We start from the raw sequence: 27,188 nt of genomic DNA, 5'->3' as shown, positions 1-27,188 counted from the left end.
TTAAACACATGAAAGCTAACCGCTGCTTTGTTGTTACTGGCGCGTTTATGGCCTGTCATAAATTATGCTCCATTTACGGCAACTGACGTAATGATCGGCTGGGCTGATCAGATCAAATTGCCGATCGCCGATCAATTAAAAATGCTTAGTATCTGCCCCGATCCGATACATGTGATCGGGATCGGGACATCCCTGTCAAACACTGTTTCTAATGTAACTTCACAAGTGTTTTTTAAAATGACTCCAACATGGAAAACACAAACTACTTTATCTACCCAGTGGTTTTTCTCCATATTGCACCCAGCCCTAGTACCTCCTATCCCTCTCCTTTCTCCTCTTCGAAAAATGTGTGTTGCATAGTGGTTCTTCAGGAGGTTTTTCAAAAACCTCAATCAAGTCCAGTTGTCCCCAAATCTAACTACGACCTGGATAATTGGGAACCTACAAAAACAATCTGGCCAATCCATCAGCTGTGCAAACTTAGAGAGAGAGGCAGAAAGAAAAACAACATCCTTCTGCATAAGATCTGGATGCACATTTTCACCCTGCACCTATAAACACCCACATGAGCGTGTGCAGGAGTGCATGTCCCACGGCGCCTTGTGAGTACATTTGTTTTGTGCGACTGAACGTGAATGTGTGCATGTGTGTGTGTTTATGAGGATGACATCACTGTGCATGGCACTGGGCCAAACAGGATTTCTTTTGGTCCTGTGCTGTCTGTCTTGTGATTGGGGGAGGGGTGGTGGGTCGGCCGCTCAGAGCTCCGTTTGAACCGTGCGATGATGACTAATGATGGCACACAAACAAACGAGGCCGGAGAGGCAGCAAACAACAGACGACAGCACACTGACACTCCAGCTCCATTTCCTAACAGCTTTATGAAAGCTTTACAAAAGCCTTCATACCCACTGACACATCATGATTTGATTCTTTTTATTGCCATAGCTCCTGTTATGTTCAATTTTTCATGACAGATTATTTGGAGCATCACATTTTTTACAGCAATCAGATAACGTTATTAAAGACAGACTGCAGAAATGTGTCCACTGGTAGGGATTTTGCAATACCTTTTAGCGATGCAGGAACAATTCTCACATCATCTCATGGTTCTCACATGATATTGTGATTACAGATGCCTTGCAACATGATTTAGGCAGACATGGATGAGTCAAGTGTTGTCTCTCCTGTACATGAGGGTAACCCAATTTAAAAAGGGGACAGTTTTTCTACAGGTGATGAGAGGATGTTTGCAGAATGCTTTCACCATTGTAATAAACTTTTACAATAACACAAAATAATCTACTATTAAAAGTGATTCTAGTGCTTGACACCGATATAAAAATAGACATTTATGTTGTTGCATTAAAGCATGCAAATGACAAAAGGCGTATTGCTCTTTAGTATTTTCAGATGACAATACATCTATACATTTGCTTATCCCATTAGGGGTCGCAGGGGGGGTGGGGGCTGGAGCCTATCCCAGCTGACATTGGGTGAGAGGCAGGGTACACCCTGGACTGGTCGCCAGTCAATCACAAGACTGATATATAGAGACAGACAACCAGGCACGCTCCATTCACACCTACAGCCAATTTAGAGTCACCAATTAACCTAACGAGCATGTCTTTGGTGGTGGGAGGAAGCTGAAGTGATGACAATACAATCATAGCTACAACTAAATGTATATCGTGCATTAGTTCTGTATAATACATTTTAGTCAAAGGACAGGCCCACCCACAGACTAAACTGGGCCCCTGATAGGTCCAGAGAGTAGATCCTCCCCAGCTGTGATTCATTGACGATTTCAGTGCATGTGTGTTAGATCATTAGCATATTGGAGCTAGCATCCTGGCTAACAGTTACCTCATACTTACCTGTGCCTCTTTTTAACCTCTTTAACCCCCTTTTTCAGACAAATGTTGCTGCTTTATTAGCCACTTCTCATAAATTTTGTGAACGTTGTATCCAATTTTCCTCTTTTTACACATTTTTGCCACTTTTGAACCCCCTTTTCAGTGCATCTTCTGCTGTTTGTGCCACTTTGTCCCATTTTTGCAACTCTGAACCTATTCTTAATGCTTTTTAACCCCCTTGTCACCACTTTTTCTGATGTTTTTGCCAGTTTAAACATATTTTGCCTCCTTCTACCCATTTTTCTACCTATTTTTTGCCTGTAAACCCTTTTTCCACTTAAACCAGTTCTTGCCTTCTCATACCCCTCTCTTCTTCTTTTAACCCATATTGCACCTTTAAAAAAACAATTCTGCCGCATTTAAGCAATCTTTTACATCACTTTTTCTGCCCATTTGCCTCTATTAATCTACTTTTGCCACTATTAAACCCTTTTCACCCCTTTTCTATGCCATTTTTTGCTGATTTTAACTGCATTTCACTCTCTAATGCCTATTTTTGCCACTTAAAGCCCCCTTTTACACCCTTTTCAGCCTCTTTTCCCCATTTTTCAGCCATTTTTGCAACTTTTTGCCATTTATGTTGCTTCTGTTAAGCCATTTTTGCCCCTTTTTACCAACTTGTGCCCCCTTAAACACATTTTTGTCACTTTAACCCAGTTTTATTCAGTTTCAAGAAAAGGGTCTTACATTTTGAAGAAAGCTTTATACTATAGCATAAATAGATTATTTGTTGCTTTGATAAGGGTGGTTATTATTAAGGTAAAAGAAAAAAAAAATCAGAAATGGTTATGATTAACCTTACAATGGACCATGACCCCCCCCCCAAAAGCTCTCCCTTTTTCCCCCCCTTACAGGTTGCCCTGTCACAGGAAATACACTCTTAAAAACTGCAACAGGAACTACTTTGACATTTAATTTCCTTCTTAATCCTTTAGTGATTTAGGTTTTAATTTAATCCTGTTTTTTAATGGAAAGAAACCAGCAAAACCAGCGAAGAACATATGCCAGATCTTGGTTTTTTGTGCCTGATTCCTGCATTCTGAATAAAGTCAGCAAAGTTTTAATTATCTGAGCTCTGAAGATGTTCTTGACAGTTTTTCCTGTGGTGTGTGGTGTGTTTAGAGTAATCGTTCCCTTTACAACCTGCTCAGAAGATGATCAGACTTGAGATATTATCTAAAACTTGTTCAATATTTACAATTAAAAATCCTGCTGCAGCACTCACTCTGTAAATTATGACCTGGAACAGAACAACAACCAATCCGGGAGCAAGCTGATTAAAAAAAAGAGGTTCTACCGATACCGAGTACTGATCCAATCCTAGTCTGAACTTTCTGAAATGACTGTTCAGACTAGCAAATTATTTTAGACCTACATTTGACTCAAAATGGCTCAACAAATAGAATCATAATTAACAGCATCTCTGTGACCCTAAAGTTGTTTTCCTGCTGATTATTAAGTTTTGCTGTTAAATATCAAAATAACAATAATACAGGGGGCCGCATCACAGGCTCTCTCTATCGCTCTCTTTTTTGTTTTTTTAAATACAAACCTTTATTGCACTTTTCTAAATAATTATAACTCGCATATTAACAATTGTTGTATACAGATATGTACTTAATGTATAAAGTTGTATAAATCACAGTAACATATGAATTCAATAAATGAATTTGAAATATTATAATTCCACTTAGAAGTTAACTTGACTCTATTAATCACAACAAAAAACTGAACAAAAAAATGAATTAAAAACATCCTAACTCCACTTTAAAGTGTTGTCAACAGTTTAACTTGAATAGGATCAAAAACATATGAATCATACAGATTCAAAACAACAATCCTTATTAAAATGTAGCAGTTTATTCTGAGATGTAAACCTAAACATTAACACTGGAATAAAACCCAAATACAAGGCACTCTTGTTATTTCAGTGCAGTTTCTAAAGTGCGACTAGAGCTGCTACATTTTTGTCACTTTAACCCAGTTTTATTCAGTTTCAAGAAAAGGGTCTTACATTTTGAAGAAAGCTTTATACTATAGCATAAATAGATTATTTGTTGCTTTGATAAGGGTGGTTATTATTAAGGTAAAAGAAAAAAAAATCAGAAATGGTTACAATGACAGGCATTGCAACAGTGATGCATAAAGTTAGATGGATTCAGAACTGTAGGACCAACATGTTGATTTGTGGCAACAAAAAGTATGCTGCAGAAAAATATATCACCTTTTGTTTAATGAATTCAGGTGTTTCAATCAAACCTGATCCCACAGGTGTATAAAATCAAGCACCTAGCCATGCAGTCTCCATTTGCAAACATTTGTGATACTAAATGGGTCTTTCTGAAGAGCTCAGTGACTTTGTGATGGATGCCACCTTAGCATTAAGTCAGTTTGCGAAATTTCATTCCTGAATATTCCGCAGTCAACTGTAAGTTATAGTGTTATAAAGCTGAAGCATTCAGGAACACCAGCAACTCAGCCATGAAGTGCAAAGCCATGTAAAATCACAGGGCAGGGTCAATGACTGCTACAGCGCATGGTGCGTAAAAGTCACCAATGCTCTGCTGATTCCACTCGCATTAATGCATGCAAGTTGTTCCACACCGAACTCATCAGACCATGTCAGGCTGTATCTATTCTGTCTCTCAGCTGTAGAAAGTAGGGACCCCAGGTTTGGCAGGGTGCATAAAACATACTACCATGATTTGGTACCAGATTTAAGCAGGAAAAAAAAATGCTTGGACTAAAAGTAAAGACTAAATGTGAGGACTTTTTATGGACTAAACTAGACTTAAATGTTTTCAGTTTTCCTCAACTAAAACTAGACTAAAACTAAAAATGGTGGAAATGACTAAAATGTGATAAAACTAAAATGCATTTCATTTAAAGACTAAGACTAAAATCTTAAAAAGCTGCCAAAAATAAACACTGCTTCATGTCTAACTGACTTGTAATTCTGTGTTATCAATCCCAGCACATTTTGAGTTGTGAAGTGGCGACTTACAATACACCATAAATGGGGCAACATTTTCACTCACATCAAGTGGCATGCAAAGTTCGATGGTGGCAACTGTGCTTCTGGTAATGACAATGCACGTCTCAGCATTTAGTACCCTTATACTGGTTGCACAGGATGCATGAAAACTTTTTTAGATTAAAAATAGGCATTTAAATGTGTTTATTCCTCTGAATTTATTATGAATATTGTGGATATTCCGTTATTTTTTAAATATATTTTAATATTTAAAGCAACAGTGTCTTCAGTGCCTTAAAGTAAAGTACAACAGATTTTTCAATTTAATTTTCAAGCTTTAGTGTAACTAAATACTTAAAATATCTAAATCCACTAGTACAAGTGTACGCCATAATATGTTTAAAAAAACATCAATACTTCCTGTCCTTGTATGACAAAAGTATTGCCTTATAAAACAACTAATTATGTGCTATAGTGATTTTACCTCCATGATAGCAACCAGGACACTTTTCTTCCATAAACTGGTTTGAATGAATAAAAATATTTAGTAATTGTTGTTGTAAATGTGGGTTTCAGCAGAGAACACATACATGCTAACTTGCTGTATAAAGATATATAATGTCAGGTTATTGCATCCACATTGTTCTCCACCTTGTGGGAGGGCATTTCACTTAATACTGAGGTCTAATCCAATTTGCCACCCTTGATTAGACACCCATCCAGCCAGGGGCTTCACTGGCTCCAGTCAGCATCCCAACTTTCAACACCACCACAGAAGAGAAAAATAAAAAAGAAGGGCTTGTTACATGGCCGTCACTGAGATGAAGGTTAACAGGATTCCCAGGCACAGAGAGCACCAGAGGAAGCAAAGTGTGTCGTGGCTTTGAGGTCTTAGAGTAACAAGAGTGTGGGATGGTTCAGCGGGAGCTGCACTGGCAGTTTGCGGGGAGTTTGGTGCTGTCTGCGGATAACCTGAAGCAGTGTGAAGCTCTGAGTGGAAGTGAGGGAGGTAGAGGTAATGAAGGGCTGTGGGAGCTTCAGTAAAAAAACAGACTTCCAGACCTCAGGACAGAGGCTGAGGAGAGCAAGAGTAACCACTGGTTCTGTAATGAGGAATGTGAGAAATGTGTGCGTGCGCAGTGCAGAAGACAGCCTAAGTGGCGAAGTGTGAATGTGAGTCCATGTGGGAGCAACTGCGTGTGTGTTTTGGGAAATTTCTTGTTCAGAGGGCAGGCGTGTGTAGATGTGTGTGTGTGGGCTAAGGCGAGCTGTGTCCTCGCTGTGAGTTATCGTAGCGTAGGGCCATCAGCCCAGAGGACAGAAGTGGGGCCTGATGCTCTCCCACTCACAACGTGCCCTCCTGCAGGGAGTCGGCCATGCAGCACAGACACACAAACACAGTCCATCATTCTCCTTTCCTTCTCTCTAATGCCTGTCAATGCTTTAATGTTGCATGGAGAAAACTGCAAAACATTCCTCCAACATGAGCTGTCACAATGCCAGAATTCTGAATTTTCATATAGTGTTAGCAAGTATTTAACAACTGACACCTGGAAACTAAAAATTACCAGCAGTGTTCATTTTAGCAGCTATTTTAAAGCATCCTCATCTCAACTTTTATAGTTTTAGCCTTGTTTTAGTCGACCAACACTCAAAAACACCTTAGTCCAGTTTTAGTCAAGCCATTTATTTTCTCTGGATTAATTCTATTAGTCCTACTGTAAAACTAATATAAATGTAAAACACTCATAATAATGCACTATCAATAAATCAACTGAATCAATGAAAATACTAACAGATGTTATAAGCACAGTGGAGAAATGCACAGATATTGAACTTCCAAAAGCGCAGCACAGACATTTAAGTCTTGTTTTAGTCTTCTTAACAAAAATAGAGTAACGTCTGTAGGGATGCCCGATATTGTTTTTGTGCTGATATCCAAAATGTCGATATTTACAGATTAATTTTAGCTGATACCGATATCGATACCGATATTTAAATGCGTATTTCAGAACTAAAACTTTAGTCCTTTCATCACACTTTAAAAAACTAGAGTACTTGAAGCCCACTTTGAAGTTCAAAGATTTAGAAGTTGAGAGACTGAGGTGTGCTGTTCTAGCCTAAAACTTTATGAACTTAGTAGTACAAACAGAAGAATTTTACAATCGATATATTATGATATTCACAGCCAGAATATCAGTTGTAAATATCAGCAGGTATTTTGGTATCTCCTGATACAAATAACTGCCTTTTTCAACATATATTTGCTGCTACCAGTATCACTGTGCATCCCTGTCAGAGTTTTTTTTTTTCATATATTTGCCTTTTTTTGTTTTTTGGGGCTTTTGATGTCTTTAATGACGGAGGAGGACAGTAGATAGAACTGGAAACAGAGATGAGAGAGCTGGGGAGAGAGATGAAAGTGCAACAGGCCGCCTGTGACCCTTGACAATTTTTTGATGTCTGCAGCCATGTCTCTCACACCAAAGATCACTGCATAAGCCTGCAGACATTACTCTAAGACTGGCAGTCACCCAGTGGACCAATCGCAGGGTTTGTACTAATGCTAAGTGGTAAACTGGTATTAATACCTTCACTGGTAAAATCTCTGCCACAGAATTTCAATCTGCAAAGAAGCTGCCTGGGTTAGACAAGCAGCTGCTTTGACTTTGCAGGGAGAACATGGCTAGAAATCTTCATGTAGATCACACATTTATGACAATGTGTATCGAAAAGGATGAAATAATTCAGAAGCAATTAATCCATAGTAGCATGGGTCTGAATATGAGGGTGCAACAAGCTTTATGCTATAAAGGAGGTGGCTAGGGAGGAGGAGGTGAAACTGGCTATCAGCTGATCGCAACTTGGGGTGTGACTTTTGTGAACTAACACTAAGCTTCATCAATTTTAGATAGAATGAACTATTATTTTTGCTCATTTTGCAAATTTAATGTCATTTGCTTTATTGAAGGATTATCATTTTTATTTCCCTCATTCGGATAAAGGAAAACATACATGAAAGGCGAAAAAGAGGATTTTTGTAAACCATTATAAAAAAACTGACACTCGAATGTTTGCATAACCTGCATAAAATCTCTGTTGCTGCAAAAATTGGATTTATTAAACTGGTATTTTGACACATTTCAAGTTAAAAAAACATTGCAACTTGTGCAATGTGGAAATTGCAGCAGGCCATATTGCAATTTAATCTAATTTGCGATTAACTGCCCAGCCCTACTCTTCATTAAGCTCCTATTGGTTACCGTTGCTACACCTGACAAGCTTTCACATTTGCTGTATTGAATATGAAGTTTTCCACTGTATCAGAAGGGGGTCTTTAATGGGAGATTTATCAAATTTAAAGATAAAAAGTGTTTGAAAATATCAGAGAGGTAGACAGAAGCCATAGAGTCGTCTAAGCAGAATTAAGCCTCTATTTATCTATGGTTTATTATGTGTGATCTTTGTAAATGAGCAGGCTCTAACAGGGAAATAGAAGCTTGGGTTTACAGCAAGGCTCAGCTTCTACTGTCTTGGACTTGGGTCAGGTTCGGACAAAAATACGTAACCCATTTGACACTAACATACTGGAACATTCCTTTTGAACAGCAGAGTCCACTGACTGTGTTTGAAGATGTTGCTGGAAATGGACACACAGTCTGAAGGTATTTATGATAAACATGCGCAAATTTCAGATACATTTTTTTATGATGGCATTTAAAGTAATACCACGACTATCTTTTAACACCTGGGATACCTTATTACCATGTTAATGCCCAATCCTATCTCAGACACTAACATTAATATGTGCATTTTAATGAGATGCTAAAAGGTCTTAATAAAACATACATGCCTATCACTGGTGTAGTCGCTGTGACAGAAAGCACCACTTGATCTACTTAATCAAAATGTTGATCATCCACTACTGTGGTCACTCTCTCTTTTTCTTGCAGCATATCTGGGATGAAAGTACATCCATTTTTCTTTCATAACTTCGGTACTTCTCAGTACTATCCAATGTGTGCATGATGGATATTGCATCATAAAGTGTGAGCTATAAAAAAGGAATCAAGCATCAAAACTGTTAACAACCTTTCCTCCAACTTACAAAAACATGCACGCACATGGTACGACTGTCAGCAGAGAATTCAAACCAACAAGGAAACCATAAGCACACAAATACACTGATACACACTAGCTCACATAACCAAATATCAAACCAATTAATCATTCTCGTCTTACCAAGCACAAAAAAAGCTGAGCATGCAAGCTCACACACATGCAGGATGGAATCACACACAGACACAATAAAAATATATATATATATCCAAACACACATATGCACACAAACACACATAAAACCTCCCGTACCCACTCTGAACCTCCCAGTAAGAAATGCAGATAAACATAACTTGTCTTGATGATTATAAATAGACCTAATCTTGCACACTATACATAGATCTTGAACAAAATACACTGCCTGCACACAAACAAATGCATAGAAAAACACCAGCAGGCTTACATCGTCCCTTGACCTTCACTATAACCTCCCACAGCTTGTCAGCAGCATGAGGCCGCACCAACATACCAACAAGTAAACAAACAAAAGAGCCGTTCCATATTTTATGAGCCATCACAGCAAAATACAGTAAATATGTGAAAGTCTAGAGCACAATAAAGAAACATCCAGATTATCATAATCGCACAGACAGCATGACTTTTAGGGCTGCACAAGGAAACAAATGACTTTTTAAACTTTAACAGAGCTGTGACTTAAAATTCAGGTTGACCTTATTGGAACAAGAGAACATTTAAATCATTGATCTTTATATATTAAAAAAACAAACAAACAAACAAAAAAAAACAATTTTTTCTTCTATGCTCCAGATATATGTCCCTCTGAAAACACCTGCATCACAGGAACTATTCTGGGAACTTTACTGACTCCATCCTGTGTGTGGCTTACTCATAAATCAACAACATTCTAACCCCGCATCAATGAGGAGTTAGACGCAGACATGCAATTACTGCATCAAACCTTGTAATAAAGATCAATTCAATGAATAGAGGCCAAAATGTTCAACCCCATTTGTTGATTTGTCAAAGGGTTTTATTTACGGCCAAAAGACTTAGTTTTGTTTGCTCATTTTAAACAGATAAAACTCAATTATAGAGGTAGAAAGATTAAAAATATGGTAATGCTATTTTAGCATTAAAATAAAAAGATAAACAAGAAACAAAACAGGACCAAAAAGGTTCCAACTGACACCTGGGCAAATTACATCTACCCTTTTCACATTCATTTCTGTCAGCTCCCTTTAAATCCATACAGAGCAGCAAGGAAAGTAACAGAAGTAGGGATGCACAAAAACTATCAGTACGGATACATTATCGGCCGATATTATGTGTATTTTAAATATTTTTATTATCCCAATAATACAATATTATCTGGTTAGCCTAAAACTAATGCTAAACCCTCAAAAAAAACCAAAAAAAAAAAAAAAACCTGGATTTCCAGAGAGAACTTGATCCTTTGATGCTGCTTTGTCCTAATTAAATGGTGTAATTATTTTAAAGGATTGTTCAAGCCACAGTACTGCCTGTTCTGGATTATGGAGACACTCTTTAAACCAATATAACTGTTTCTGTCTTGGACTCACTGGCTGCCATATTTCAAAGTGCTCTTTGCTGAATCACCAGTGACAGATTTCATACTGTAACTTGTACCGCTCTGTGGGTTGGCCCACATTGGGTCAAAGTAGGAAGCAGCAGAGTTCGGTTTATTTATAAAATTGGTAAACTTCCTCCTTACCCGACTTCTCTCCAGTCTACAAATATCTCAAGCCATGCAACCGGATCTCAGAACTGGGTCACTTTAAAAACATCCAGGTTTAGGACTGAACGAGGTAAGACTACTTTTAGTGTCACTGCCCCCATTATGAGGAAAAACTTCTAAACCACAGCTAGGCTGTCCTCTCTGGTATTTTATGGCATTTTTAAAGAGACAGTTTTTGAACTGTTTGAAAAAAGAGATAGCAAATGTTTTAAATGTGACTTCATGAACAGGGCATGGGTTTGCAATAAAGGGTGTGTTTATACTAGGGCTGTCAAAATTAACGCGTTAATGCGGATTAATCCATCATCATTATTAATCTGATTAAAAATTTTCACGCAATTAACCCATCTACAGTGCAGATTGACTCAAAATCCCTGAAACGTCTCTGGCATCGCATTTCAGGCAGTTTGTCCAAGTACGGTTACCAACGAGCATGCCGAAATGGGCCGTTGATCCGCTAGTGACCAACCAACTCGATATGGAAGGCACTAAACAGCACGTTGGCCCTCTCAATGGAAAATTTGAGTACAAAAAAAATCTAAGACGGAACAATCATCTGACATAAAGTATTACGCACATTCTGCAGGAAGGAGTTTTCTTTTCACCAAAGCACTTCCAGCTTAAAATACCACATTAACACGAAGCACACGTTCGTCTGGGATTCTGCTAGCACTTTGGCTAATGCATCACCATGCTTTCAAAATGAAACAGGATTAATATAGATAAAAAATTAATGATATTTAATCATGATTAATCAAAATTAATCACAGCAACCCTGTGATTAATCTGATTAAAAAATTTGATCGTTTGACAGCACTAGTTTATACATTTATTTGTGCTTTATCTGTATTTTCCTATTCTGTCTTTTACTGTATTACCATAGGGCACCCATGGAAAAGAGACCACAGTTTCAGATAAATTAAAGATTAATAAAACAAAATAGGTAGAATAAAAACAACTTGATGGTATTCGGCAACCAATGGGACAACCAAAAATTAATCAAATTTTAAAAAAAAATAAAAAAAAATAAAAATAATGAGGTATTAAGAATAGACCGCCAAGCGATGCATTTTTCAAAACATGACTAATCACTGAATTTTGACATTAACCTGCAATTAATCACTAACCATGCAAAGCAGATGGGTTTGCAAGACTCCAAGTCTGTCATCAGGCAAAACCATCTTGAAAAGCTCCAATTCACACCATTTACCCCACGTTGAACACTGCTCGGACTAATCAGCGTCAGTTGAGGAGAACGAAGCGGTAGCGACTGGTGTTTAGTTGTATTCAAGGCTGTTTGTCATGGCTACCACCTTGTGGTGATTACCTCTGATATAGCTTTAGCATCACAATTCTGTAAAAACCAAATGCTTTTCATGATGTTAAAGATGTTTTCGCTCTTCTGCCGACCTGCTTTGGAGTTTTTGATTGTCATGGGCGAAAATCATTAGTTGTTGTGTGAGTGGTCGTGTACAATGGTTACTATTAAAGTGATTAGCTCAGACTTAGCCACAGCGGCAGTTTGGTTAGAACTGGATGTTTCTTTCTTAAACCAAGGGCAGAGAGCCACACTGAAAGCTTTCCAAGACAGAAAAGATGCTTTCGATCTTCTCTTGGTCTGCTTCAGCATGGATTTGCAGCTGTTACGGGTGTGGTTTGACAGTGAATCCAATGTTAGCTTCGATGTAGCTCTGGGACAGCAGCAGTTTAAATCGGAACTGGACCACAGCAGAGAACCACATTGAAAGCTTGTATTGGCAGAGAAAATGTTTATGCATATGTCCTGACTGGTCTGAGCATCAGTTTTATTCAGAGAGAAGTGCCACTTACAGCAGTGATAGCCTGTCAGCTCAAGAGATAAGCATGTGCAGAACATCATTTTGTCTTCTGGCTCTGGTTGGCCCATCATGAATGTAACAGACAGAACATTCCACCAATTACCTTCTGAGAATGTTTTGAAAAATCCTGCCCTTCCCAAACGCTTTGTATGTGAGCTTTCTCAGATGAATGTGAAATACATCCATGCAATGGACACAGGAAACACTATTTGGTGTGTCAGGTTGATTAATCGCACTTTTGACTGCATTTCTAAAATTCCGTTTTAATTGCAAAAAAATAAAATAAAATAAAATAAAAATTTAAAAAATGCAATCCTCTGAGTTTGGCCACAATTTCCTATTTTACAGCCCACTTGAAGTAGGAAAAAAACTGATCAGGACAAGGAAAATCTCAAATAAATACCACATAATTATTATGTTGGCCTATTTGTTAGGTTCCCTGCATTGTCCAGAGGGTTTTGCCCATCTGCCAACTGTCTAACTCGATGTGAGTGGAAGAGCACTGCTGTTAAGGCAATTTGTGCTCTGGATTTACAACACAGCAACTTTCTACAATATATATTACAATTATTTTTGTTTGTTCATAACGGTAGAAGAAGAGGACATAATAGAAAATAAGATTTAATGAAGCTGCCACCCCGACAGCAGCTTATGTGTTGTTGTTTTTTATTAAACTGTGTTGGTGTTTTTTAGGGGGATAATTAAAGTCAAAGTTTTTGAGTTATGAGGACACTGTAAGGGATATAAAGAGGTCCACTTTTAGGTGTGATGGGGTTATTTTACTTGTATCATCACAAATTAATACAACTGGGAACGAAAATGCACATTGTGAATTATTTTTATAAAAGATACAACAAATAACAACATAATGGGGCCAAAAAATGAGCACTGCATCACCCCGGAGGTGCTTGTTATCTGCACTGGTAGTTTAAAAATCTGCTGTTTAACAGAGCAGGTTCATTTTTAGCAGTGAGGTCTGGGGGAACTCAGAGCTGACCCAGAGATACCCACCCAGTGCTTAAGGCAGTCAATTAAAATTGTATGATCAACTGTGTCAAAAGCCGCACTTAGTTCAGAAAGGATTATGACGAGCAATCGCCTGCATCTGCTGTTCCAGGGAGGTCATTTGTTAACTCCATGAAGGTTTTCTATCAGGTCCAAAAACATGATTCAATTTTTCAAAGTGATAATGTCATTCACTTGCAACTGAGGACAAATTTGTATTTTTACGAGATGTTGAGGTAGGATGACTTCAAATTGATTATAATCACCTCAAAATGTCACGCGAATGATTCACCGTTTGCATCGGTCTCTGTTTTGCTCACAGCGTTGTATGAATGGGAAGAATTCAAATGGAAATGATGGTGAAAAAGTGGCATGAAGACTAGTCTTTTATTTAAAAGGGAGAAGACTTACATCTCCCCCTGCACAGACCATGAATATTTCAGCTTTAGCTTAACTTCGCTCCACACCGAGCAGCACTCTCACCCACTCCTTTACAATACACACAATACACTAAACAACACACACACCAGCAGCAGGGCCACCATGCATAAGTCAATTGTTAACTCACAGGTCAAAGCGCAGATTCTGCCTCTCCTCGAAGAAATAGTCCAGGATGAATTTGCGGACAAAGTCAGGGTTTAGGGTGTTGTCTATAACCTCCGTCCTTCCAAACTGGAGGAGAGATGGAAAAGGAGATGTTTGATTACTGTAAACAAACTCGTTTTACAAACTACACACCAGAACAACAGAAATCCCTGTATAATGTAACACAGCTTTGTGGAAGCTGAAAGTTTTATTTTGTTGACACTTGCAAAGCTCCAAACTGACGCTCTACTCTGAAATAAGACGGGGACTGTTCAAGCTTTCTGACTGAATTAACAAAAACTATGTCAACACATGTAAAGTCAATGAGAAGAGGATACAATGAATTTAAAACAGACTGTAGCTCAAAGAAACACTTCAGCAAACTCCTGTAAACATCAAAGTTATTCTCAGATAAGCATTTGCTCTTGCTGTGTTTTAGATAAATGTCTAACAGTCACAAAAATACACTAGCCAGCACATCAGGGTCCCCAGAATATTTGACCAGAACTCAAATTCTTACCCACTTTCTAATTAGGTAGTAAATTTGGTTCACACTGCAAAACAAACCCAGACATGAGCAGGCAGCATTGTGGACTTTACAAAAGGCTGTTCTGAGTTTGATCAAAAAAAGAGCAAGGGCAAAAAGATTTCTGTGTGATGACGTGTCTAAACAAAGCTATCAAAAATTAAAACCACTAAAGTATTTCTTAGAATTAGTGTTTTCATATAGCTGAGGTTAAAGTTGCCCTCCTTGACAGTACTATCAGTGGGCCTGAGACCCCAGGGTTAATCAAGACTTGTGACATATTCAAGACACGTCTGGGCTTTCTATATCTGCACTTGAGAACAGGGCCGGGCGATATATGAAGTATATTCGATGCATCTTGCCTTTTGCCACGTACAATGTATAAAATGACAATATCAGGAACATCAAGTATAAATTATGTGGACGTTTTGACCCATCAGGCCCTGAATGCATCACTCTCACAGCAGAGTGCTCACTCCCCCACCCACCCAGAAAACTCTCCTCCGGTCATGCATGTTTTTGTATCAGCGGAGGACAGAGAAGCATGCAAGAGTGAAGGAAGTAAACAGAGCAGGAAAGCGAGTTAGCGAGTCCTTTTTTAAAGGAGGAGGTCGAACTAAACGCGGTAATCATTAAAATATGCCGCAAGATGATGCCGAGATAACGGCGGAAATAACATAGCCTAACTTGCAATTTCCACATAGGTTGACTGTGCTGTGCGCCGAAGCGCCACATGTCTAGAGCCCTGATCAGCGGGCAGAGATCACAGGAGAACTGTGAGTTAAGCCATAATAGTATGTCAACAACAGACGATTTGACATTTTGGGGTTAATTTATCATCCTTTCCAATATAAGTCCATGATATTACTGCTTCTGCCATCGGGTGAGTACATTAGGAAGTTAAAAGGTTAATGTTTGCTTAAAGGATCTCTGGTTTTATGTAAAGTTCTTTCACAAAATGTCCTCAAAAGTTAACTTTTACTTGTCAATGGTGCCATTGCAGCTCTGTGACCTCTCGGTGACCATTTGCTCTCACGGCAGGGTGAGATGTAATGTTGATATAGTGATGATTTACAATCGTGAGTCAGTGCATTGTGTTGTATTTTGAAAGAACCAGATATTCTGAGCTTGTGACTTCCTGTTTGGAGCTCTCTGATCACCGGGACTTAACACAGTTTGGCCGTGGCCAGTGCTAAAAATAGACCTGCAGCGTATCTCAAATGAACAGAGTGGCGTGGCGCTCCAGGGATGCGCTGCTGCTGGACTGGAGCACTGGCTGCAGTAAGATTTGCCGGCGGATTGCGGTGTGGTCGCTGTATGTGGGAATTGAAGGTAACAGTTCAAAACACTGACAACGAGGAGTTAAAAAGTTTGTGCCTCCAAACGAGCTTTTTCCCATGATCACACAGGAGAGTTTCTTGAATAAGGCCTAAAGATGCTCTCATGGTATGAACTTGTCAGAAACTGGTCCAGCGTTCATCATGTATTTTTCAATTTATCAGTAAAAGTTTGAATGAAGACTTTTAAAACAGTGGGCTAAATTTGACTTGATATTGAATTTCACCATTTTTCTCTTAAAATCCAATAAAACCCTCTATTTAAATCACCATACTGGTGTCATTTAGGGCTGAATTAAACATTCTATAGTTACTTAGATGATATTTACAAAAATTTGGGGGTATATATCGTTTATCATGTTATAGCAAATATATATCGGGATATACATTTTAGGCGCCCAGGCCTAGTTGAGAAATAACATGGAAACATGAGGCTGCCACTTCTTGCAATCTGTACAAATACAGTCGTTACAAATTGCTGGAGATGAGCTGACTTTCAGATGAGCCGTTGATAAAAATATAGCTTATATTAGAAAATAAAATTGAGACATTTTGAGCCCTGTGCGTCAAACAAAGAATGCACCATGAATGAACTATAGTTCTCTCTGCATAGCCTACACTATTTCTGTCACACAAAAATGAACACCCACAGAACAACACAGTAGTGTCATTAAATATTTCTGAGAGGTGCCTCCCCGTGACTGTGAGATGTGAGGCACAAACAAGCAAACAAAACAACAGGAGTGAATGTTAAATGTAATAAATTAAAAACAACACATTGATATAACAAGATTTCCAAAGAGGATAGAATGTATTACTCCCCCTGCTCTCACCCTAATGCACAGGCTAACATAGCCTCCAAAATCCTAATTATATTCTTTCAGCGTGGCTCTCTGAATGCTGCATTCCTGCCATTGAAACCAAGAAGCTGTCATTGGTTAAAAATGATTCCCCCACCCTCATACTCACCTCTCTCCATTCCCTGTTGGCTATTCCTTGAGTGTAGAGCACACAAACTGTTGAAGAAGAAGAGGAGGAGGAGGGGGCAGAGAAACAAGAGTGGGTTAGATTGATTGAAGAGTATTTAACTGAATATACAACACTGAGAAGTCAGCTGAGAGCGTGTTCTTTTCCCAGACCCCAACATGAGAGGAAAAATCCCTAATTAAATGTCACTAGAACTTTGCCTTGCAGCGTGATGATATTTCAGAGAGGAGGAGAGGAGGGATGGAGGGGGAGGGAAGGGATAGGGGTTAGTGAGTGTCTGCGTGGGTGGAGGAACGTCCTCCTTATTGACATTCGAGCATCTCTGTTCCAGGGAGTCTTGGAGTGTTTTTTGATGACGGACCACTAGTGAAAACATAGCAAGGCAATCAGCTGGCACTAAAATGACATTTCATTTGCTTTCTAGCAGCCTTTACTGTATTCACACACATCTGTCACATGGCAGCGGCTCACAGCTCTGAGAACCCCTGGGACCAGACACTTGGAAATCTGGTTTAACTGGTAAAATGTTGACTTAAGGAAAATGTGAGAAATGGAATGGTGGAGATGCTAATGTAACAGATGCGCTACAGTTTACTTTACGTTCAGTGTATTTAGAATTATACCACTGCTGGCATACACCATGGATGCATTCCTTTTTCTTCTGTGTGCTTATAAACTCAAGATAATCAGAATTAGGGCCTTCGTCCATAGCCACTGTTTTTATCATAAACATGAAATCAATATGGTTGTGTCCCTACTTTTTGAGATGTGCTGCTGCCATCAAACTCAACATGAGCTAATATTTTCATGAAATAGACAAAATGTCTGTTTCAACATCTGATATTTTGTTAATGTTCAATTGTGTACAAAATCTGGGTTTATGAGATTTAAAAATCATAGCATTCTGTTTTTCTTTACATTTTACACAAAGGGAAGGGAATCGAGAACCAGTTTCAACTCGTTCAATCCATTGACATCATTTACATTTCATCTTAAATATTTCCTTATCAATGACTGTGTTTACGTGGACGTGAGTCATACTGTGTTTACATGCGAACAGAGAAACCTGGTTATTCATTTCCCTGTGTACATGAGAAAAACTCGTATCCCACTCCCTGATCACTGAATCATATCTGCGCAGACATCTGTGAAGTTACCCTACATAACAAAACAAGGAAGTTTGAAACTCAAGAAAAATTAGACCACTGTCAGTTATTTTTGGCTTAACACAAATAAATGCCAATGTAACGTTGCAGAAATGGTATCCACCTTAATCCAGCAATGGCAGAAAACAAAATTAGTCTTGTTTATTAAGAACATGTGCTTACACGTAATGCATGTGCAGAAAAGCGACTGAGAGGGTAGCAAGGAGTTAAGAGAGATGTTAAATGAATACGCGTAATATAACTTGATATTTCAAATTATTATTACAATTAGGCGATTAGAATTATTATCATTAATCGCTACGAAAGATAGGCAGAGACGCCAAGAAAGAGTGAAGCAATTGCAGTTGACTTATTTCACTAAATACCTGTCCCGGGAACAACTTCAAAATAAGAGCACGTGAAAATAGATGCAGCTCAAAGTGGGCCCTGAAAAAGATTATGCTTTTACTTTGAAAAGTACACAGGAAGAGTCACAATTTCTAAATGTCCGGCCTGGTAGATGTTCAAAGACTTTGCCGTCTTTCCACATTCGGCTCACAGAGCTCTAATTCCCGGTAACTCATGGCGTGAGTGGTCATTCTCTGTCCCCACAGTAAACTATGCTCACTTTTCATTCATGGCTTAAAAATTGAACTGTTCGCTATCCACATACAAGCGCATTTTGGCACAAAACTGACGTAAGTTCACAGACTGATCTGCTGCAGACACAGCTGCTCAATTGCCACTCTCTCTGGGCAGAGAAGATCTGCTGTTCCTCCGCCACAGACACAGTATTTCTAAGTATCTAAAGTTAAATTAAGTTAAATCAAAGTCACGTCTACGTAGGTAGTCTATAGCTGTCAGAAAATGGGATACGGCATATACATAAGGGCTGGGCAATTAATCGCAAATTTGATTAAATCACAATATGGTCTGCTGTAATTTTCAAATAGCAGAAAGTGTAATATTTCTTTTACCTGAAATTTGTGTCAAAATACCAATTTAAAACTTTCTTTTGCAGCAGAGGCATTATGCATTACATATCATGCAATCATTCTAGTGGGATATTTTGGAATAGTGTACAAAAAAAAAACAAATTTTCTTCACTTTTGTATGTTTTTCTTGTTAAATATTAGAATTATATAAAATTATCATTCCCTTTAATACAACAGTTCATATCCGGTTTGGAAAATGGGTCAAAAACCATCAAAATTAGATATTTTTCTAAATTATTCAGCCCTTGTTTAATCGAATATTGAGTTAGTTATAGTTTAGAATGAATTATTGTTTGTTTCTGTTGCAAAAACATAAGATGAGGAAATTAAGAAATAGTCTCACATTAAATCGCAATCACAATATTGGGTAAAAAAATTGCAGTGAGATTATTTTCCCAAATCATTCAGCCCTTATATACATGGTACAGTATCCCTTTTTTTTTTTGGAGTTCTAAAGGTAGCAAAACCAGGTTTTTTAAAAACCAGGATACTGGAATATCCCAGTTTCTGAGACGTAAACATGCACAAACAGAAACCAAGATACTCAAAAAACCTGACAGAAACTTGGATACTCCAGTCCATGTAAACACAATCATTGCCTTACTTCCACGTGCATTTAAAAACACAGTCTCATGAAAGGCAGGCAGGGCGAACAAGAACAGGAAAGTCAAGGAAGTAAACATGGCAGACAGTCACAAAAACAGGCTAAAGCAGCCAAAAGTGGCTTCCTTTTCTCAAAAGATGACCGTGTCAAACAGTCAAACAGGGATTTTATGCAAAGCATGCATCTTTTTGCACAAGATCTGTTAATTTTGTACAAGAGTTCAATTTATTTTTATCTAGGATCCGGAGGCTAGTTTTATATTTATTGTAAGGTTTTATCTTTTAATGAAAATGAGCAGTAGTACTGTAGTCTAATTCAAGTTCATGGATTAAAGAAAGAAGTTTATCTTAAATGAGACATTTCCAAAAAAATAAGTTGTATATTTTAGCATATTCTCCTCCCAAACACTTGATGTTAAACATTTTTAGTCATCAAAACTGTTTATTATAGCCAGTAAACAAAGTGTGCTTGTCACTGAAGGTGGCTTACATCTTAGATGAGAGAAAGAGACTCAATAAAATTTAAGTTTTTAAGAGTGAAAACCTATAAAGTCTACTTTTTCCAAAAACAAAACACAGAAAGGAATCAATAAGGGAATTGATAAAAAAAAATTGAGTCAATAAAAAGAATTGATAATGACATTGATATCAATAAAATCTTATCAATTCCCATTCCTAGTGGCCCAACTTTTTTTGGAATTGGGATTGTTCATAGAGAATTAACAGTCACATTGACTGTTAGTATACACAATCAATAATACACAGTATAGCAGTTGGCAAATCAATTTAATGTGTAGGAAAATAAGGGAACATCATTCCTAAAGTTAAAGTAAAGTGTCATTTATTTATTTGTACTAGCCCTTTAACTGCTCATTTTGGCAAATAATGTTCAGCACAGTATGAGAAGCATCCATCTCCTCGTGTTAACATTACTATAATTAAATGTGAGAAATCATACAGGTAATCAGTATTTTAAATTGAAGCCAAGAGCCACGCGAGCGCATTCAACATTTAATTATTATTATTTTTTTTTTTTTCCTCCATGGAAAAACCTGACACTCAACAAGTTCGCTCTTTTTTTGGCCGCTGATGGCTTCTGTAATTTGTGCACTCTTCAGTAGGAATAATCTTGAAGACATACCTTAAAAAGCCTTCTGTTTTCCAACCCATTCCACCTGAGTAACAATGATGGCAAACTCTTAAAGGCCATGGACACAACCTCTAGCTGTCCTTGGTCCATGTGATTGCACAAAAAGCAATGAATACCAAAAGAAAATCCAACACACATGAGCATGCACGCTTGTGCTGGGTGCCAAGAAACAACTGACGGGGTCTGCATAGCTGATAGACCATCAAGGGCAATGACAGCATGGCTGGTGAGCTGCTGGAAAGCTTAGTGGTTTAAAAAAACACTGCTCTGTATAAATTTAGTGACTTTAATACCTAAAACAACATATATTTGCATAGAGGTCATTTAACATTTCCCTGAAATCCAACCAGTCATATAGTATTAATGTAGTATTATAGTATGCATTTACTGAACTGGAGAATACTGATAGAAAAAGCCAAATGTGATTAAAAAATCTTGTGAAACATTGAATATGCTGCTTGTTTTCCTTCGTCTCCAACAACTTTGCAAATCTAATCAATCATCTTTTCTATCTCTTGGCGAAGGGACTTTAGGAGACTGTTCAATCCAAACAGCAGTGTACTCCATAATGTGCATTTACAAAACAGTAATCCACTGTTTTTTATGGCTGAATTTCATACAATGAGGGAGAAAGCAGTTAAAAAGAGGCCTTCCTGGTTTGTGTGTCATGAAGCAGGAAGGCCAGATAAAGTGGGACATAAACAATAAAAACGTACAGGCAGATTTTGGGCCAGATCCCCCAAATGACAAAGAAGAGGGGGACTGAAATTGCATCCAAATTAGGTGCTCTAGGTAGCTAACAGCTGGCCACATTCAGTTTACTCAAACCAGGTTTGATGGCTCAAGATTGAGTTTTGAGGGTGGAGACCCTGGCTGTTGGTGAATGAATCTGTTAGTGTGTGGTGTGCCATGTCGATCATCTTGTTGAACAACACACTCAAGAACAAAACTTAAAACTGTCAGTCAGTCAGGACCACTTTCTCAAGAGACACAGATAATTTGCTGCTATACATTTTTCTTTAATAGCAGTTACTGATTAGCACTAAGCTGCAATTTATGTTTGGTGGTGTGGTTGTCCAGGGATTCCCCTGCCCTTCAACAAACCTACGTGGAAAACATTAAGAAGGAACAGCATATGTGCCTGCTCTTCCCAAGCCGATAGGGAAAGCCTGAGGCAGAGAGAGAAGCAGCAAAGGCCCAGAGCATACCAGGCATTGGTGCCAAAAGAATGACACTGAGTCAGAAGCAGACTGCAGGAGGAGCTGGGGTGGAGGAAGGCTGCAAGAGCAGCTTGCAGAGAGACTGGCAAGGCATAGCCAGGCAAGGGTAGTTTAGGTAAGGCAGCCTGAGCACTATTAGCAAATAGTGTGCTAAGAGCAAAACAGCTGGCTGTCAACTGATGAGGGCTTGTGTGAGATCAGCTGACCTTAATTACGGCAGCGGTTGACTTCATGGCCGGCCTGTACTAATGCTATATACTTGTTTTATTTGTTGTCATGAGGTCCCTTTGATATGTTAAGATGCTACAAATGTTTTTTTTCCAATCATATTTTTATTGGGGGTTTTTCAAATTAAAACAAACACATAAACAAACAAGAACATGAACACGGCAGCTCAGACATTTTACAAAAGGACACACTACTAGGAAATAAAAGATACACAAAACAGGTTATACATCTTACATATGTTACAGGTGGACAAAGAAGATAAAAATGTAAGTTAATCGGTTAGACACCCCTCATTCATATTTGCAGACAAGACAGTCCCATTACGGCTATATTCAGGGTAAGGATCTTCCCTGAGCCATTCAGCCACGAACCTTAAGTGTGCAGCCACCTGGTACCATTTTATGTTTGGAAGATCCAAACCTCCAGCAGCAATGGGTAGTTGTAATTTTGCTAACTTCAAGCGGGGTTTTCTTTTGGTCCAAATGAATGAGCTCAGTCAACCTTCAAGGATCTTAGCCACCTTTTTGAAAGAATAATGGGTACCATCTTAAGTGGATACAAAAGCCTTGGTAAGACATTCATTTTGATGAGTGTAACCCTACCTAGCCATGACAATGGCAGGGACATCCAGCGATCAAGATGCTACAAATGTTATAGTGTATGCCAGGCTGCAGACACACTCTTCATATTTCTTTTTCTGCACCACAAAGCCATGTATGTTATGGCTTGTAAGTTGCAGTATTAGCCAGGAGGATTTGTTCATCATTATGCTGGTGTATTAAAAAAACAGAAGCAGGCCACTGTCTGTGGCATCACAATAGGAGAGCCAGCATTGGAAATCTACTATATTGGCATTCCTGGGAGTAGGTTTTGACAGCTGTGAGAATTCAAGAAGGCATCCACTGGTAATAAAATGACATCTGCATATGAGCAGCCTTCACTCTTTTACATGAATCTGTCACATGGCAGGAATGTAAAGCCTCCATGCTCCCTTTATAAAGAATTCATGCAGAAATGTATGTAGACGTCCACACTTGTGTAGGATTCACATTCATATCCTAAGTACTTCTCACAGCACATAGGTAAAAGCAAATTAAACATGATAAAGACAAGTAAATCAGCCAGCCCAGGCCCACAGGAAAGATCAGGCATAATGCATGTCACTTGTCAAGGGCACAGGACACTTTTAGTTAAATTTGAGGCATGATAAAGGACTGTGCTTGACTATTGGACCTTGGCTTGTACAAACGTTGTATCTTATAAAATATAACTACATCAAATATGACATTTTTGGGGAAAATATTAAACTAAGATGTGTAACCTATAAAAATCAGATGATATTGATTCCTGTCTGTCCATTATAACAACAGGGACTGTAATGATAGTGTATTTAAATATTTCAATAAGGAGTTGGTTCCCCTTTTGCAGTTATATCAGCCTCCTCTCTTCTTGGAAGGCTTTCCACAACATTTTGGAGTTTCTGTGGGAATTTATGTCTTTTCATTCCATAGAGCGTTTATTCGGTCAAGCAAAGATGTTGGACCAGAAGGTCTGGCTCACAATCTCCATTCCAGTTCATCCCAAATGCTGTGTCTCCTTTAACTGACATCACAAGACTCAGGTAGAGTGGCTTCCACTAAGAGGATTAGAAGACTTGCTTTTCACTGTAGTTTACAGATAAACCAATCCCACAGACTTGAACGCGACTAGTCAGTGTTTGAGTAAGCTAGAGGAAGGACTGATGTTTAAAGAGCTGGCTTTGCTAACACTAGCCACACTCAGCAAACCAAATTACATAATTTAGCTGCTGAAATATAAATATATATCACAGTTCTGGGATGGTTTTGAGAATTCTCTTATCTTTGAATCAGCTTAACCAACTAAAAAATTAGTCGGCTGGGGTTTGCTTTTTATCTTTACATCCATTAAACAGACTTTACAATCCAACCACTAAATTTGTCAGCTGGGACCATCCTCAGTTCAAACTTGCAGCTTTGTGTTCATTCACCTGTTGATATCATTATCATATCAGTCAATTTTGACAATTTTCTAAATGTTTTATCTTTAAATCAGTTGAACAGGCTTCACATTTCTGTTTTAGTCGACTGCAAAATAAGCCAGCTAGGGGTCATCCTCAGCTTGAACTTGCAGGTTGTGTACAATATTCAAGGCAAGAACTTGGATTTACATTTTATCTACAGGGCAGTGGCTCCCTAAGGTCAAAAGGTTAAACATTTAAATCTAACATAAAAGCTGTAAAATTAAAGGTCTTGTCAGAAGGAGCGCCCATAAACCACACAGGCATAATTGATCTTATGACATCTGAATATGAAGGCAAAGCCTTTTCACTTTTACATGCATTATCATTAATTACTGATTTAATTCAGTGCAAATGTATGCCTGAGTAATCTGGTTTATTTATGGATTCATTAGCAGTTGTGAGCATGGGAGAAATCTATCTTGGTCCAGATTCATCAAGCCCTTCCAACAAATGTCATTTTTTTGCCGTTACACAGATAGCTCTTTTTTAATCTGGTTCATAATCTACCCACATAAACTACATATTTCAAACATTTAGTACAAATCTGTTTTTTTTCTCTCACTCACAGCAGTGTTGTAAATGTCACACTGTTTTTGCGTGTAAACACAATGAGCAAATGTCCTAATTATCTCTGTTCTGGTGCGGCAGCAGGAATGCTCAAACTTTCCATGTTTTGGCACATTGTCAGTCTGGATGCTGTATATGTTGCATTGTGGATGGTGTGTGGGGAGCCTGGGCTCAGCTGGCTGAATATACAGTCATCCTTTAATCTTGCGATGAAGCATGGGATGACACATGGTCTCTGCGTTATTGTGCAGGGGAAAGGCGATACATCACTCACACAACTGTAAATAGCGATGCATCCTTGCCGCCCCTAACGGCGCACTTTCAACTATTTCTATTCATCAGGTTGATGATGAGGGAAGGAGCGTGACAGCAGCAGCGCTACCACCACGTCTGTTTTGAATGTAGGAGACAGAGCATACTTTGATACTGTTCCTGTCTGCTAAATGCCCTTTTCCAATCTGCTGAAGCTCTATGATCAAAGCGCACATCTACATCTCTGCACCACAGGAACAACAGTTAAAAACACACGCAGAAAACACAAATACTGGATTGTTGTCCAGCTTTATAAGCTAATATGAATATGGTGCGTGAGCATGCCTGAGGCCCTGGATGTGTGCACTTTTTGTGAGTGTAGCTCTGCTGAGGCAGTCTAATGCTGTGTGACTGGGGCCAGTGCTGTCAGCAGAGCAGAGACATGGACGCAGCACAAGTGCCTCCTTGCATAAACGTTGGGTCGGGCAGGGATGCTCATCCTCCTCTTCCATCGTCTGACACTTAAAGGTCCAATCCTCTAGTTCGGGGAGCTCATCAATTATGGGTTCATACACACCGGCCAACGCTAAAAACACCACTGGGTTCTCCGTGCGGCACCAAGGTGGCAAAGTGCTGAATATTTAGAGAATATAGCAAGGTCGTGCTTCAAAATACCTGCATGCTAACCAAACCCTGGATGAACAGAAGGGTAAAAAATAAGATACACATATTTCTACTTCACCTTTTCATCATAACTAAGAGTATTTTTCTCCCATTGTGTTTATTTTTAGAGGGCTTTTAACAGACAGGACTGTCACAGTCGGTTACAGAAAACAAAGCAGGCACGACAGACAAAAACAATGAGGATCTATTTTACGATATTTAACGTGGAGTGTGCATGTGAGTCAGTGTGCATAAGGATGACAGGATCTGTTATTTAGTCAGGCTTGATTCATTTTCAACAATAGTGCTGATAAGATATCAGAGTAATGGCTGAGCCACAAATGTCATGTTGTTTGGTAATAATCTCCCTGTGAGTCCTCTGCATTTAAACAAAGGCACATTTCTAATTTGTTTAATGATTTACAAGGACATGAGGTGAACACTTTGTCAGAGTCAAACACTCATGAATTTCTGATTTTGCCAATAGAGTGGGGCAGTGATTTTTTTAGTTATAAGAAGGGTATGAAGAGCATTTAGCTCTTCAATACCCTTCTTATAACTAAAAAAAAACAATACTCCTCTCTTTACACATGTCTGTGGTGCTCTACTTATGATAAATTTCTCTTTCACCTTACCAATCTCCACAATGCCAGTCCACATAGTTTTACTGAAATATATTATGTATATAATATAGCCATAAATGTAGAAATATTTTGACTTTGTGACTAATCTGAAGTGTGTGAGATAGGCCCAGGTGATACAGCCTAAAAATCATATCCCGGTATTTTTCTTGCCCTTCACAACAACAGAATAAGGTTGCAGTATTGTTGAATAAAAAAGAAAACACATTAAAAGCATATGCAGATGCTACAAATCCCTCCTGATCAAACCTGTTATTAAAATATAATAAGAAGGGGGTCTCAAGGTAATTTACTGCATTATGGTGAAGATTTATGAAACAATTTGTGGTGGAAATTCAGTTAGAAATCCAAGATTGTGGATTACCAATAGAAGATTGATACTTCCTTTATGAAGCTCACATTAATGCATACAAATGAAGACTAGCTAAAGCTGACCTTTCATAACATCAAAGATAAAAACATATTATCTACAAATTAATCAAAATAAGAGGATTAGTTTGTCAAAATTGAAAAAGGTGACTTTTAAAACTTTTTTAAATTATTCATACACTTTCAAGTCTGAAAACCTTCGAAACTCTGGCTGTACCATGCTAGCTCTATCGGTCTCTTGAAGATGACGTACTGCTCTCTAATCCCTGCTTGCATCAATGCTGATGCATCAAGCTGCTGCTGGCAAACC

General features: G+C 38.5%; 1 protein-coding gene across 1 annotated transcript in view; it reads right to left on the bottom strand.

Moving 5' to 3' along the window:
• Positions 1 to 27,188, bottom strand: part of LOC121515219 (copine-8-like) — a 145,536-nt gene that overhangs the window by 82,106 nt on the left and 36,242 nt on the right. The window contains exons 3-4 of the mRNA XM_041795871.1: positions 16,987 to 17,033; positions 14,138 to 14,241 (exon numbers count right to left, since the gene is read on the bottom strand). Of these exons, the coding sequence (XP_041651805.1) occupies positions 14,138 to 14,241; positions 16,987 to 17,033 (151 nt within the window). The remainder of the gene's footprint in view (positions 1 to 14,137; positions 14,242 to 16,986; positions 17,034 to 27,188) is intronic.

Source organism: Cheilinus undulatus, linkage group 9, assembly GCF_018320785.1.
Source record: "Cheilinus undulatus linkage group 9, ASM1832078v1, whole genome shotgun sequence".
NCBI classification, from domain to species: Eukaryota; Metazoa; Chordata; class Actinopteri; order Labriformes; family Labridae; genus Cheilinus; species Cheilinus undulatus.
Note: the sequence above shows the minus strand (reverse complement) of the source record. Positions and strands in the feature narration are given on the sequence as shown.